At 51.4% G+C, this 16,496-nt stretch overlaps 1 protein-coding gene across 1 annotated transcript in view; it reads left to right on the top strand.

The window, feature by feature from the left end:
• Positions 1–16,496, top strand: part of LOC114080875 (transmembrane protein 132B) — a 322,273-nt gene that overhangs the window by 266,704 nt on the left and 39,073 nt on the right. Inside the window, exon 5 of the mRNA XM_071612063.1 lies at positions 10,380–10,523. Within this exon, the coding sequence (XP_071468164.1) occupies positions 10,380–10,523 (144 nt within the window). The remainder of the gene's footprint in view (positions 1–10,379; positions 10,524–16,496) is intronic.

The raw sequence follows: 16,496 nt of genomic DNA, 5'->3' as shown, positions 1-16,496 counted from the left end.
ACCTCTTATGGATAAGGAAACTGAGTCGGAGTAAGTCTGGGTGACGGTCCTAAGTGGCAGAGCAGGACATGGACCAGGGCCACCCTGAGCCACTGTGCCACCTGCTGGCTTCTGCAGGAGGAGGAACACTGTGGGGAAGGAGAGCTCGAGGCCCAGGCGTGCTCAGGAGAGGCCAGCCAGGGTTGATCCTCCCAGGGTCAGTATGGGATGCTGGCACCCTGCCACGAGAGAAGAGCTGATCCCCAGGACTGCAGTGGCTTCTCCAGGTGGGGTGAGAGGTGGACCTGCCGCTGGCCAGTGAACCCGGTGGGTCCCCTTCCCTCCCCTCCCTCTTGTGTTTCCCTTGCTTCTGGTTCTTTCCTGCCTTCAGAACAAGTGTCCACTGGGAGCAGATGCTGGGGTCCAGTGAGGAACCAGCAGGCAGCAAGGTGGAGTTTTTCATCACACAGTAAGATCTGTCACTTCTCTGGTTCCCTGTGTCTTATGGCCATTGGACCAATTCTGGTATCGGTCCATCGATGGAAGTGGAAGTTGTGAATCACTTTCAGTGAGATGGGCAAATTCAAGAGACAGGCAAACAGGTCAGATAATTTCCAAATTGTGGCAAGTCTGATGACTAAAGCAGGTGACATGGAGAACTAACGGAGAGCGGGGCGGGTTGAGAAAGACCCTCTCTGAAGACTAACGAGATACAGAGACTTGCCTCACACCTGGCTCCGCGTCTCTGGTTGCTCCAGGTGCTGGTGTGGGTTTTCTTAAGGAGCAGAACTGTGCAGGGGGAGGCCCGGGCTCTGGGCGCTGGTAGCAGGTGCAGGGCTCAGTCTTCCTACCTTGGCTGAGATCCTTGAGCCTCTGCGTTCTCATCTGTAAAATCAGAGCTCTGGCTCCTCTCCACAGACTTGTTTGTGGATTATGTGCATAAAGCCTGGGAGACATAAGTGGCACCCACGGTCCTCCGTATGCGTCCGAGTGCTCTGTCCTGATCCTTTCCACTCGCGCACCCGGTAGCCCCCGAGTGTTTGCTCAACAGCTGGCTTTTTAGATCAGCTGCTTCCCACCAGGAGACCTCAGGACACAGAGTGTTGGGTCCTTACTGGACCTCCCCGGCTGAGGGGCACTCTGCCCAATGTCCCTGTGCTGTCAGGTGCTGCTCCATGCTGGGCCCCGCTCAGCCACGTCAACCTAACCTCTACAGGACACAGCGGTCAGCGGGCTGACCTGGAACAGCCGGTCCACACACCCGCCTCTTGGCTTCTCTAGAGCAGAAGGCCTCTGGCTTGTGAGGTCCCAGTCTCCTGGTTGGCTCCTCCTCGGTGCCTCTTTCTGTCTTTCTGCCTGCAAGCCCGGTTGGTCTGCCTCCCCTGGTGGCTCTGCTAGCTCTCTGGATTTGTCCCCTCCAGTTCGTCCAGGTCCCTTTGTCCTTTCCCATTTTGTCTCACTCCATCTCCCTCTCTCTCTGTCTGTTCTCTCTCTCTCTTTAGGACCGTACTTGCTTGCCCATCATCTCCCTCTCCCTCCATCTTCCCTCCCTCCTTCCTTGTTCCTTCTTGCTCTACTCTTCCACCTCTCTCACCTCCCCTCTCTTCCTTTCCAAACCATGGATCCGTCCACCCACCCACCCACCCACCCAGTGGCCTGACTGAAGGGTGGACAATGAGTGGAGCCTCCTTCCAGGGCTCCCCCTGCTCCCTGCAGTCACCAAGGCCCGGCCAGTTCACAGCACTATCAGGGAGTTCATTCATATTTAAGTAAGGCTACCCCTGCAAGCCCAGGTCTCAGCAGCACTAAGTGTCTGGTGCCCTCAGCCCACATTTTAGGTTTCAATGGAGCCGATGCCATTTGCTTGCCAGCCTGGTGGCAACTGGAAGTTGTTTTAAATTTGAATTCAGCTCAAACTGGATGAGAGTTTTTTCAGACAAGAGAGAAATAGTCAACAGGTTACGCTGTCGTTAGCGGCCTGCCCATCGAGGGGAAGGAGAGAAAGCACAGGTGGCTGCTGTCAGTGTTGGAGCTGGTGTGGGCTGCACAGGACCCACGGAGGTGGAGTGGAGGAGGAAGCAGGCTGGGAGCAGGGCAGAGCCGCCCTCCGTGGTCCTGCGCCTCTCTGGCTCCTGTGCCCCATCTCTGTGGCGGTCTTGGTCTCTGGGGCTCACGGTTCTCTCTCACCCTCCCTGTCTCTGTCAAGCTTGGCTAATGGTGCCTGTGGGAGCCTCTGCTCTTCCGCTCTGGCCCAGGTTGGATGTTACTGCCCACTTTACAGAAGAGAGGATTGCTGGCCCGGGGCCACTAGGAAGTCTGTGGCGCAGACAGATCTCTTGGCTATAAATCGAGGGCCGTCCTTGTCGACCTGGCCTGCTCTCCTGCCATGGGTGTGGGGCCTCCAGGGAAGGGTGCAGGATCCCGTGTCCATCTCCAGCTGGTCAAGTGAAGCATTTGAGAAACTGAGGACATCGCAACTTTGGTGTCATTTTGGAAAGTTGGAGCCTTGGGGTACAGCTCCTCTGTCTCCCCCACCAGGACTCAGGGAGCAAAGGACACTGGCGTGGTTGAGCCCTTGGGGAAGGATGACTCTGGTGAGAGCAGAAACCAGCTAGGGCCTGTGGAAGCTGCTCTGCAGGTGAATTCTTGACAAGGACATGACATGTCCTGGAATCTGAAGGCTGTGAAGGGCCACCTTCCGGAACTCTGCAGGAAGCCTGCTCCCTGCCAGTGTTTCACCCACCTCTCCACCTCCTGCCTTGGCCACTCTGCTGGGAGGAAATGCCCAGCAACTGCCCTTTAGTTAATGTCTTTCTTTCTGGAAAGGAGTCAGAGAGGCTGAGATCTCTCCATCCCCATTCCATATGCTTTACCTGGACCAATCGATGGTGACTGGTGGGGGACAAGTCCATTTTGTATAAAATGGTGACTTGGCACCTCATCACCATTCCCAAGGTGATGGGAGTGAGCAGGAGGGAGGTTTCCAATGGATGGTCCCTGGGTCATGTTGGGCAGTTTTACCAGGGTTCAGTATTTGGTGTCTCGTTCTACCTCGGGCAGTGTTTTGTGGGGGGCAGTAGGAAGAAAGAAGTGTGGTCCCTGCTGCCATAGCTCAGAGCTGTGGCTTTAAGGGTCCAGGGCCTGCCCCTGCCCACCCCCTGCCAGTGCAGGGGCTGCAGGGACTGGGCTATTTATGCTGGACTAGCAGCCGCCCTGCTGGTGACCACTTCTCACACCAGCTAGGGAGACTCACACCTTCCACCCGTAGCTACTGGGGTGGAAGTGCCCACCTTGGACTCTGGTGAGCAGGTGGGAGCTCCTTTCAGGGCTGGGCCTTCCCTCCACAGCTGCCGGCTAGGGCCTAGGACAGCACATAAGAGCCCCTCCTGACCCTCTGTGCGCCGGCCTATTAGGAATACCTTTCTTTGTGTTATTCAAGAACTCATAAAGAGCTGAATTTTGCAATCTCTTACTGCATTGTGGATAATAAATTATCCGAATCTAAAAATATCCCTTGGGTGTGTTGGGGAGGGGAGAAGGGCTGTTTCAGAGTTACTTAATGCACAACAGTGGGACTGAAATCCTTCATTTAAATTGAAGCCAGTGTCTTTGCTCCTCTCTGGGTGAAGTTCACATCGCCTTGCAGCTGTCAGAATGAGTCTGGATGTCTGCCACCTGAGTGTGGTCAGATTAGATTCCTGCCTAAAGGCCAGTGTTCTTGGGCCAGGGACCTGGGCATGCAGGTGGCCAGATCTCAGGCCTGTGGTCCAGAACCACAGGCTGGGGGAGGAACTGGGGAAGCACATGAAAGCCACACAAGGCTATGGTAGGGGTCTCTGGGGACACTTGACTGCAACTAAAAATTAAGGTTCACATGCATGTGAACCATCTTTGTAGAGGTTTTAAAATTTAAAATCTCTAAATCTACCTTTGATCCTTCAAGCGTTCTTTTGAGTTAGGCAAAGGAGTGGATGGCAAGGTCCGTTGCACATGTGAGGAGCTGAGCAGGCTCGCAGGGTGGCCGGCCAGGTGGTGGCTTCTGTGGCAAATCACATGCGCTCCCATCCTAGCTCATTACTTAGTAGCAGTGTGATTCTGGTAAAAAGGGGATACAAATAGTAACCCTTCAATAGTGATGTTGCAATAGCGATGTTGCAATAGCGATGTTTGAGGATGAAGTAAGATGTTAATAAGAACTGTTAAAATGTATCAGGAACTTACAAGGCCCCAGGCAGTTTTTGGTGCTTTATCAGGTATTGATACGTATCATTCTCTGTATTATAAACACGCATTATTATGAACAGTAAGTGCATGTAAATCATTCGGCCCGTGCCTATCACTTATGTAAGGGTTTAAGAGAAATTAATCGTCATTAGTCATGTTTGTTAGGTGACTTATATTCTGTATTGTTATGCATTTGTTCATCAGTTCATCTTTAATTAATTTTTTGTTTTGTTTTGGTGGTGCTGGGGATCGAACCTGGGGCCCTGTGCATGCAAGGCCAGCTCTCTACCACCTGAGCCACAGCCCAGCCCCATCAGTTCATCTTTGTTGTATTTTCTTTTGGTTCTTTTGATTGTATCTGTGGGCCCGAAAATGGATTTCCCAAATACCTTTGTTAAAATCCCCCCAATATCAATATTCTCTCTCTCAACATAAACACCTAATATTATTTTAATGAAGTGTTCAAGAGTAAGTTACACATATGAGGTAACTTTGTAAATACTTTGGTGTGAATTTCCCCAGAATCCTTAAAAAAGAAGAGTGAAGTCTTAAAATCTGGAAATGAATGTCAACACAAAGAATTTTCCCATCCCTGGGCTTTATTCTTATTCTTGGCCCACTAGTGTCCATTGTACCAACCAACCAACTCCAGAATCCTGTGTTGTATCTGTGCCCCTTGATCTGGAAGGGTTCCCTGATCTCTGTCCTTAGACCAGGATGCATTGGAGGGTACCAAGCAGTCACTGTGCAGTCCAGGCGGGCCTGGCCCTTGTTTCTTACCAGCCTCACCTCTCCTCCTCTGCGAGACATGGGGTCTGTTCACATGTCACTAGTGATGTCACTGATGGCCTGGAGCGGCTGGTGTACAGCGTCTGCACCACACAGCTGCTGTTTCTCCTGTTTGAAGTGAGTGAGTCTCTTGCACAGAGGTGCTTTGCACTGTGAAGGTATCCTGTTCCTTGTACTTTCGATCACTACTCGAATCCACGCATGATTCTGCCTGGAACAGCTGTGGTAACAAATGGTGGCCTCGGAGGTGGTGGTCTCCTTCTGTCGTTCCTTCCTTATTTACTGGTTGGAGTTCGACCCTAAGGACACAGCTTCTGCTTCCCAGTGGTATTGGTGTGGACTCATCCTAAGTTCATTGTCACCTTCTGGGACCACTTGTGGTGATGCTGAACCATCCTGGCTCTGCAGCGGCACCTTCACCTGTCTCCTGTGTCCATTTTGACATTTTCTGAGCACACTGTTAGCTTCTGGGTGTTTTGGCTCATGACCTTGACAGTCCTCGCCTCAGTCTGTGAATTGGCCGTTTGTCTTTCCTGGGGCGTGTGTTCAGAACTGCAGTCTGGGCTCTAGGTATCCTGGCTGCTAAAGAGGTATTGTCCTTTGGGTCTGTGCCCCCAGCCCTGGACAGAACTGAGGAAAAGCCGCACGCGTGCACACACCCATGGCCACACTCCACACGTGCACACATGGGCATCCCACCTCAAGCTCCCGCTGGCCACCTGTGCCAGGTCCTGTTTGCAGAGCTCACCCTGACTCTCTCTCCTCTCCACCTTGAAACCCCTTCTTCCAGCAGCAAGAACCCTGAAGCTCGGTATCCAGCACGTCATTTGCTCAATCCTAGATACTGCGGGGCTGCTGACCCACACTGCGGTGGAGAACGACCCAGCCAGAATTCAAGACGTGTTTACAGTTATTTTTGTCTTTGCTCTGAGAGTCCAAATAACCTGCCCCAAAGTTACTTGCAACCACTAGATTCTAATGGTTCAAAACAATGGAGGTTGATTTTGCCCACACCCCAAGTCCAACACAGATCAGCCTGGGGCTTTGCTCTGCATTGTCCTTACTCTGGGACCCAGGGTGACAGGGTGGCCATCACCAGCATGGCAGAGAACAGAGGGCACAGGGACTTGCATTCTTGGGTCCTCTGTTTCAAAGTGAGTGCATCCGCCCACTCACCTTCTGTGGCCAGGTCCCCTCACCTGGCCACACCTACAAAGTGGGCAGAGAAGGCCAACCACTCTCTACAGCTGGTGGGCAAGTCAGTTATCTACTGTCTTCCTTATAAACCCCTGGAGAAAAAATCTGTTTTACAGAGGAGGAAGCTGAAGCACTTGGGCTAGTCTTAACTAATACATGGAGGCAGTTCATCACGTTCTCTGCTGCGTACTATTTCACACTGTGGGTATGTACTGTGCCCACTGAGCTGTGCCCTGCATGTGGACGTTCAGAAGGTTTCCACCTTCTCTATGGGACACAGTGCTCCAATGAGTACCCTTGAGCAGTGGCCTGGGTGGAATTGTTGAGCAGCACTGGGCCTCAGTCAGAGACTCCTTATTGCCTTTTTTCTTCTTAATAAAGTAAATATAGAACCAACCTCATTAATTTATTACAGGAATTGTATCGGGTACCACAAGAAGCCCTTCTCCCAATGCCGGGAACATAGCCGAGCTTTCCAATGTAGCTGCTACTGTTAGTGTTATTATTGTCGTTAGTGGAGCTGGGATGCAGTGGAGCTGTTACTGGTCCGTGGTGCCAGGGCTGGAGTGTAGGCTCTGGCTCTCTGTGTCCCTTTGTGCCCTCTATGAGCCCTTCTCCTGATCCAATGGGGCTTTGGGTTCCCAGCATGGGAGCTGAGGCTGCCACCTTCCCTTCTGAAAGGAGGTGCCTGGAGCCAGTGCGTCCTCCTCCCCTCCTACCTCTGAGTCCTCTCCAGGGTTCACTGGGCCCTTGAGACCAGAGCTAACAGAGCTGCCGTTGAGAGACCCTGGCCATCTGAGTGACAAGAAGGGGGAAGAAGGACCATCTGGAGCACTCAGGACCACTGGGGCCTAGGCCTGAGGATTCCTCTGTGGCCACGACATGTGGAACCACCTCATCCTGAGAGAGCCCGCGCTGCTCACAAGGCATTGCGGCCTCCTGGGCTCGCCCTACTGACCACGTTCCCCATCCTGCCAGGTCCTTTCCCACTGGCACAACTGTCACAGTGGCCACGTCCACTTGGTACATAGCCCTGCACTCCTCCCAACCCTGGGCAAAGCACGAGCCTGTTCCCAGAACAGTATTGCCTCAGTGTTCAGAACATGCAGTGGGTTCTAGTGTGTGTACAAGGTTCTGCAACCATCAGTGCTAATTCTAGAACATTCACGTCACTCCCACCACACAGACCGTACCGCCCAGCGACCCCTATGCCCTTCATCCTCCATTCCCTTCACAGCCACTGATCCACGTCCTGCCTGTTCCGGACATTTCACACACATGGAATCGTCAGATGCGTGTCTAGGCTTCTTTCTCTAAACATAATGTTTTTAAGGCCCAATCCTATTGTGGTCTGTCAGTTCATCCTTCTCATGACTCAGTGGCGTTCCATTGGACAGGCCAGCTAGCAGGCAGCCCGTGATGGGACCTCCTTAGGTACCTGGCACTTGCCTTCACTCTGGGCATGTGCACAGCTCTTGGATGAGCATGGCCATACTTATGCATTCCTAGGAACATGTCATAATCTTCCAAAGCCCTGTGGTCATCTCCTTGCCCTTCTCTCCCCTTTAAGCTATTTGATGAGGTGCTCTCCACGCCTCAGAGAGCTGTGCAGGTGAACAGTCGCCTGTAATTGCTTTTGACAAACATCTTCAGGGAGAAGATGAGCCCAGAGCCAGGCCACATACAGCCTTGCCAGTGGGGTGCTCAAGATGTGTACCATGGGTGGTTTGGGAATGCGGGTGGGAAACGTCTCCAGTGGGGTTCTCCTCTCTGTGTGCCCACACTGCTGGTTTTTACTGGGAAGGTGGCGTCATGCTTCAAAGCCATTGCAGAGCTGGAGAGTGGGGGAGTGGCCTCAAGTTAAAGTGCCACCAAGGCCTTTGTGTTTGACCAGGACCTGGACCTCTATTTCTTGTGTAAATGCTCTCCCAGTCGTAAAAGTGTTTGGAGCATCTCCAAAGCCCAGAAAACGTTATTTTGACAGTGTTTGCCAGTTTCCTTGTGACTTTTTTGGAGAAGAGAGTTTTCCAATGGCCTCACTGTGACTTTGCCCTTTGTGTTGCCCTCATGGGACAGAAGGGCCTTCCACAGAGGAGTGTGGAGATGATCTATAGGCATCGGACCTGGGGCTTCCGCAGACAGAGCAGAAAAGACTTGTTCTGTGGTCGATGGTGGATGTTTAGCACTTTCCGCCACCAGATCATTGTTTTGATGTAATATTGGACGTGGTAATTGCTCTCTCGGTGTGCCAAGGGTACCTAGGGACCTACTTTAGGATTTTAGAGAGGCTTAACTTATTTACATTATTTTGAAATTATCTTTTCAAGACCCCATTCCAAGCTGGGTGTGGTGGCGCACACCTGCAATCCCTGTGGCTCAGGAGGCTGAGGCAGGAGGATCACAAGTTCAAAGCCAGCCTCAGCAATTTAATGAGATTGGAGGCAGCCTAGTGAAACTCTCTGTCTCAAAATAAAAAATAAAAAGAAAGGGCTGGGGATGTGACTCAGTGGTTAATCACCTCTGGGTGGAATCCCTTGCACCAAAAAAAAAAAAAAAAAAAAAAAAAAAAAAAAAAATCCCACACCGAGGAAAGAACACATGTCAAAACAAGAAGGTTGACTTACCACCCTGTTGGATTGGGCCGCCACCTTTCCCATGTGTTCCTTATAAATTTGATATTTTCTCTTGAAAATTAGCTATTATTTGCAGGTTTAATATCACTGCAAAGCAAATCATGTAACAAATGGTACTAAAACTCATACTATCTTGGGAGGGTTGTTGGGGAAGCACAGAGGATGATTATTTGCATGCCAGTCATTAGAACACTGCCCGTCTCCTAGTAGCTCAGTCTCAGTGGCCGCTGTGGCTGTCATTCAAGGCCCGCCCCCTCTCTTGCCCCTCTCCTGGTTTGGAATGGAGAGTGGGGGGCCAACTGAGGACACGGAGTGTGGGACCTGCCTAGTGCATGGGCTGAGGCAGGGACTGAGGAGAGGAGTGATGGGCGATGGCCTCTTGGACCCTCCTGGGGAGCTGAGCCAATGCTGTGGACTTCCACTGCTGAGCTGAGTTGTGCAGCCGTGGCCGGCTGTCTGCTTGGCCTTCTTCTCCAGCTTGGTGTGGAAGTAGCTTCTCCACCGTGGTCCCTGCGTGAGCCTTGAGGTGGCTCTTTAGCTCATTTGTTGAGTGAACATTCTGAGCTCCACTGTAGCAGCTGCATGGAGGGCTGTGCTCACGGCACCTTCTGCCCTGAGGTGGGCACAGGTGGCCTGTTCAATGTCCATAAGCTCCCTGTGGAGTAGGGGCCTGTTTGTCCCTGTTTGCAGACCAGGGAACCTCTGCATGGGAGGTAACATGGGGCAGAAGCTGCCCAGACTGTGAGAAGGCTGGACTGTGCAGGGGACAGAGAGAAGGGGACAGGAGAAGGACAGGGAGGTGGGCAAGGCCCAGGTGGCCCTCCTCAGTGAGTGGGACCCTACCTTACGAACAGTAGGGCAATTTCCAGGAGTTTTGATCTGGCAGAGAGATAGTCTGGGTTGGAGATCTTGAGCCCTGTGAAGAGAGACCCAGGGAGAACCTGGGGGTCAGCGTAGCTGTCCAGGCCAGAGGCGCTGGGAGGGCAGGGGAGCTGGGAGAGGCGACAGCAGGAAGTTGACAGATGGAGATGAACTAGGAAGACAGAACCCACTAGCACCCAGGGGTCATCAGGGTTTGCAGGGGAATCTCTGGGGTCCTGAGAGGTGAGGGAGGGGCCACGGTGCCCAGCCCAGGTGTGCAGAGGTTTATGATGTGACGAGTTCTCCTTTGCTCTTTGTGCTGTTGTCTTTCTTCATTTGAAACAAAAATGAAGCGTGTGCTCCTGTGTTACTAAGCCCAGAACAGGCAATCAGTACCCAAAGGACCCTCAGACCGAGCCCTGGAGGATGCTGGGGAGAAATCCTGTGCCGGTGTGAGCCTGACAGATGCAGGAGGTGCAGGGTGTGGGAGGAGGAGGAGGAGGGAGCAGCTCGGGGCTCCCCGAGAGGCTGGGTGCCAGGTGAGGGTCTGGCTGCCGGGTGTGGCCATCAGTCTGGCTGGACCCCACCTCACATGGCTGCATCCCTGCAGGCTCTTAGGGCAGAGGAGGTGCTGGCTGGCTTCGCCCCGCTCCCTGGGATCCAAGCTCGCTCACCGGCACCTCTTCTCTCCTTCAGGACACGGAGGTTTTGAACACCGCCATTCTCACCGGAAAGCCCGTCTCGGTCCCTGTCAAAGTCGTGGGGGTTCAAGAGGACGGTTCCGTGGTGGACGTGTCGGAGGCTGTGGAGTGCAGGTCGGCCGATGAGGACATTGTGAAGGTACGTGATGGCTTCTTCTGCCTGTCTCCCAAGTGCATGTGGCTTTCATGGCTCACTGTGTACTAGTCTGGATATCTGGTGAGCACCCTGTGCTCCTAGGGTTGTGGGCCAGAGTGACCTCACTAAGCAGCAAACGGCTGAATCAGAGACACCTGGGTCAGACAGCATCTGTGGGTGGCCGAGCTGCTCCCCTCTGTCAAGCCTGAATCTCAAGGGCAAATCTGTGCCCACGCTCAGTTCTATCTCCCTCCCCCTCCTCCCTCTCTTTCTTCGTAGGGTGCTGTTCTCTTAGCATCAACAGTCCCCATACCATCTCAATTGGTACCAACTCTCTGTGCCCAATCATTTTATTTACTAAATATATTTTCTTTAACTGCCTCGCTGTTTTGGAGTGGCTGGTTGGCCCCGCTGGTTGGCATGTGGTGTTAATAAATGCCTCCCTGTTTCAAACTTAAAAACAGATTTGGTCGCATTACAGGATAATAAAACTCATGAGCCTGATGTACTAAATTTTTGTTAATAACATTAAAATAAGTGACTATTAAATTTTTAAATAGCTCATCCTGTGCTACCTGCCTTAATTTGAATATAACCTGAGGCATATAGCTCAGTTGGGGAGTCTGTCCAAGGGACATTTTTACTGTGTACTTCATTCTAATTAGCTACACTTCTGACTCCAAATTCTGCTGGGAAGCAGCCCATGTTTTCAGTTTTCCACGGTCTTCATAGGGTTCTCCTTGAACTGCTAAATTGGGTGTTTCTGCCCATTTTTTTCTAAGTACATTGGTTGCTGCTTCTTTTTGCAGCAAAGACCTGGGGAGAAGGGACTTCAGTCTTGAAGACAATCCTTCCTCCTCCGAGTGCCGAGAGAGGCCTCGGGTCCACTCTGTCCCCATGTTTTAGGAGAAGACGTGAATGCCCAGCCCTGTCTTTCCTCACCTTCTCCCAGCTCTGGTTCAGATGTTCAGCAGAACTGTTCATGGCCAACAGGAAGGCCTTCCGGGGTTCCCCAGGGAGAAAGGGTCGTGGAGGGGTTTATTTCTCCTCAGTGCGACCTGCAGGAGGCTGTGTCTTGGTCTAGAGACAGTTTAGTAAAGAAGAAATGGTGTATTTGTGAGATCTAGTGAGAAACAAGAAGTCTATAGGAAACTCAAGCTTGGTGTCGGTGGTTTCCTGGGCTTGGAACGTTAATTCTCCATGAGAAGAAGGCTGGACCAGCTTAAGACCTGGACACACGGCCCTGCCTGGTGCTCGGAGATGGAACAAGCCCAGGCCTTACCTTCTCAGCTCAGGGGACCAAGTGCTCGCAGGAGATCATGTGCATGGATGAAAACATGGTCAATGTGCCTTTGGCCACACACAGTCCTCACCCTCCCCCGCCTTCCAGAAAGCAGGAGCAGACACTGGTAAATGGAGATGGCTCTGTGTGCTTATGCCATCCTGGACCCAGACAAGTGACTCCCCTCAGTGGGTTCCTTAAGCCCTCAGTCCCCTCCTGAGGGCCTCCTGTGGAGCCCCACACAGGATCCTTGTTCTCCTGCCTGGAGAGCTCCACTTGAGGGAGGACAGTTCAAGTTCAAGTTCATGGATCCCACCAAAAATATCCTCTGTCCCTCCTGATAGATACAGTTTTGGAAGAGGACAGATTTTGCCTATTGCAGCCTCATGAAAAAGCAAGTTCTTTAGCAAATGATTGTTTACTCTTCTAGGTGTGAAATGGAGCCCACAGATCACCAAGCTCAGTCCTGCAGTAGGACAGGTCCTCTGGCCGTCCCTGCTGCCCGTGTCAGTGGGCCAGACTTAATTAGACAGCTGTGATGCACAGCCTGTGGCTTCACTCTTAATGTTCATAGTCAATTTTGTCATGACTCTAAGATGGATGGAGGTGTCCACAGAGCCCTGTGCTGGCCTCAGCCTCAAACCAGGGACAGCCCTGGACGTTGGCACAGTTGTTAGTACCCTCAAGAGAGCCCCTCCATCTGTGGGGCTGCTGCTCAGCCGCTCCTTCACAGCACAGGGAACACAATGGGGCCCTAAGGATGAGTTTACTGAGTCCCTAAAGATCTGCATGCACTGAGCGTTCAGTGGCCTGAGTCTGGGATTGAGATGGCAAGGAAGTGGGAATCCAGGAAGATGCAAATTATGGCAATGCACAAATTAGCTTCTTCAAACTGGGATGGAATGACTTTCAAAGGACAGAATCTAAAGGCATAAATATTTTAAAAACCTGGAACCTGACCCTAATTGGGCAAGATTGGAGGGGATAAATGTCAAGTTTTAAGTCAACAATTACTCTGAAGTTAAAAATAAAAAAAAAATGTAGGGGATGCGGCTTGAGAGTGTGTGTGTGTGCGTGCACACCTGTGTGTACGTGCCTTGTATACGTACACATGGCTGGCTGGCTTTTATTCTTTAATCGTTGTGGTCATGTAAAACTGGACAAATTGGCACAGAAATTTGGATTTCCAGTTTCTAATGAAAAATCACGAGATCATGTGGTCCTGGGCCTTGGGCCCACGTGGGCTGTACCTGGAGTTGAGTAGAGGAGACCCTTTGTGTAAGGCCTGCACCCCCCAGCTCACCACAGTCCCCACTACTCCCTCTTGTCTCCCCCAAGGAGGTGGAGGGACATTTGCCACCTCAAGTCATACTTAGGAGGCTGGCTTTCCGATCTTAGATTTTAGATGAAAGTGAGTTTTTTCTCATACTGTGGTCTCAAAAAAGAGAAAGGAGCAACAAATGATCTACTTCATTCTGGCATCCTTCAGGCCCTAAGAGGACACCGGAAAATTGGATTGTGTTCTGCCAAAGAATGTCTGGGTGGCCAAGGGTTCTTGAAATCAAATCACAGGAGGAAAGACTACAGCAAGGGAGAGTGTTTAGCCTGGTGATGAGAAGAAGAGGCCCGAGGGTGAGGTGGTGACGGAGCTTTTATGTCTTTCAAGGGCCATTATGTGGAAGAGGGAGATTTGTGCTTTTTGTATTCCTAAAGTGGCAGTTAAAAAGGACCATTTTCAGTTCAAAGTAAAGGAAGGACTGCAGAGGTGGTGAGTTCTTTGGTTAAGCTTTCAGACAATGAAGTTCAGATCTTAACTCCGCCTTCCTTACCATGGGACCTTGGGCAAATCACTTAACTCCTGTGAACTCAGGTCCTTATCTACAAATGGGGATGATAACGATATGGTGGAAAGTTACCTTCTATAGAGATTTGTCCTAACATCATTGTGCAAGGTAGAATGAACCACAATCAAAATAGTCCTGGAAAGCCCAGGGGTTTGGAAGTACAAAAGACAGTTGATTAAAAAAATGTTTTCCTTGCTTTAAGCCACAGGTAAGGGGCAAGGGTTAGTTTAAAGGAAATGGTGGTGGTGGGGGGGGAGTGTGCCCAGGTAAGCTGGCCTTGGGCAGCAGCCTTTTACTCTCTGTGTCTTCTGGTGGAGGTTTCATCCGGTGGCAGCCCAGCTATTCTGAGCATGTCTAATTGGATTGCTGTTTGTTAGATCTGTGTGATGAAGTCCCAGTGGGAATTTGGAGAATAATTGAATGAGAATGTACATCTAAAGGAAGTCACAAAGTGTTTGAGCCATCATATGTCAATGTTGCACTGATAGACGTACAAATTTAGATCCACGCGCATACGCATGTCCATGATCACGTCTACAAATCTTAACCTCTACTTGGTTGTAGGGCCTCAGTATCTATGGCTGTGTCTATGCTGTTCCCAGCCCTGAGCACAGGGTCTGGAACAAGTAAATGATGGTTGAATATTCAAACAAATGAATGCTAGGGATTCCTGGAGGTGGGAGGAGATACCATGCATGAGTGGCTTTCTTGTCTTTGTGGGACATCTCCACTGAATTTCCTGTTACTGGAAATCTTCAAAGAGAGGTGGAGAGAGCTCTAAAGCCATAGGACTTGGTGATAGTGGACATGTGGGCCTGGCCTGCGGTCCACCTTCTTCTGCCCCCTTGAGGATATTCCATTCTGTAACACGTCTTGATCATCTGCTTGTGGAGGGCAGTGCGTATAGAGCCCCAGGAGCTACCAAGGTGGAGTGCATGTGACGTGTTCCCTTAGCAGTTTTCAACAGCACATGAGTATTAAAGGGGCACCACTGGTTGAGCATTTATTAAGTGCCAGGTACTACACAATAAGGACATTAGTACTGTTGACTCACTTCATTGTCACATGGGCCTTTAAGCTAGGAACTATCAGGGCCTGGAGTTTGCACACGAGGAAACAGCAAGTAGAAGGGCAATGCCACTCCTTGCGCTCTAGTGGATGTGGGGGTTGGATCCCTTCCAGGACCCTCAGACCCACGCATCCTGAGTGTCACTCTAATGTCATGTACCACACTGTGTGGGTGAGGTGGCAGGGACAGTCAGGGAGACACTTGATGATGGCTTACTCTGAATCTACAAAGGACCTGTTTCCGCCCACAGCACCTGGAAGGTGTGTGTGTTAGTCCCTGTGGTTGCTGTAGCAGGTCCCCATGAACTTGGTGGCTGCTGGAGGTGGGAAGCCTGGGAGAGGCTGGTAGAGCCACCTCTTCCTCCAGCTTCAGAGGCAGGCTGCCTTCCCAGCTCGTGTCCCTCCTCCATCTCAAAGTCAGCAGTGTGACGCCTTCACCTCTCCCCGTGGCCCCTGATCCCATCACCACGTCCTCTTCTCTGACTGCAGCCCTCCTCTGCCCCTCACGAAGACCTGCCCAACAACCACCCCAGTCTAGGTCCTTAAAGGCATCTGTAACATTCCTTTGCTACACATGTTGCGTTCCTAGGGCTGGTGTCACAGGTTATACAAATGTGGTGACTTAACACATGGAAATTTTTCTCCTGGAGGCTGGGAGCCTGAATGAGGGCATTGGCAGCCCCACTTCCTCCAGCGACTCTGAAGAGGGTCCGCCCTTGCCTTGCCCAGCTTCTGGGGGCTCCAGGCATTCCTGGGATTATGGCCTCCTCACTTTAATCTCTGCTTCCCTTGTCACCTCTTACCTGTGTCTCTGAATGACCTTACTTTCTCATACTGGTGCTTGTCATTGAATTTGGGGTTACCTTAATTCAGGATGATTTCTTCTTGAGATCCTTAAAGTTTACCTCTGTCAACCCCTTGTTCCAAACAAGGTTGTGTTTTTCTGCACTTGTGATTGTCTTGTGTCAGTAGATTGTGGCTTCCAGAGCCACCGAGGCCAGTTGAGTTTCTCAGCAGGAGATGAACTTGTACATGCTCCCAGAGAAATAAATATAAGTTCATGCGGATCTCGAAATTGTGCCTCCAGCCTGTGGCTGCTATGAGTAAGTGTCTGGTCTTCAGGTATCAGCTGGACTCATAATAAGGAGATATTAAAGGGCCAATAACAGAGCACTAACACGTGAGAGCCTTACTGCTCAGGAAGGGTCTCATCTCCACAGGTGACCTGGGAGGGGTCAGGTCAGGCAGCGGGTGTCAGAAGAAACAAAGTCTGCTGCTGAGCAGCCTGTGGGCTGCTGGTCACCAGACAGCCTGGAGGGCCCGGTCAGCACCTTGGAGAGCAGCCTCACTCTCGGGGATCACTGTATCCCTATGAGGGCTGCAAGGAGTTTCTCCAAGAGGCTGGACTTTCAGACAGGACGGGCTGGATGATGGTGTGTTCTCATGGGGGCCCTTACAGAGATGACATCACTGACAGGCCCCTCACCCTTCGGGTTCAGGTGTGAGGGGTGCTGGTCAGGAGGCAGGTCTTGGGCTTAGGCAGAGCTAAGCTGTACACCTGGGTTGGTGTGGATTGTTTCTGTTGTTGTTGCAGATAAAAGAAAGCCCGATCCAACGGCCCCTGGCTAATGCTAATTCTACTTGGAAGAACACAGAGAAAAATTCCCAAAGAGGTTGCAGGCCATCCTTTTTCCTTTAGCAATGCTTCACAAAAATCCCTCCCAGATCCGTGGTTACTCTATTTCTGGCATGAATTTCCCTCCTTCACGCACTGCCAGGAGC

The sequence above is a fragment of the Marmota flaviventris genome, chromosome 1 (genome assembly GCF_047511675.1).
Source record: "Marmota flaviventris isolate mMarFla1 chromosome 1, mMarFla1.hap1, whole genome shotgun sequence".
Taxonomy (NCBI): Eukaryota; Metazoa; Chordata; class Mammalia; order Rodentia; family Sciuridae; genus Marmota; species Marmota flaviventris.
This window is presented reverse-complemented; position numbering and strand designations above follow the sequence as displayed.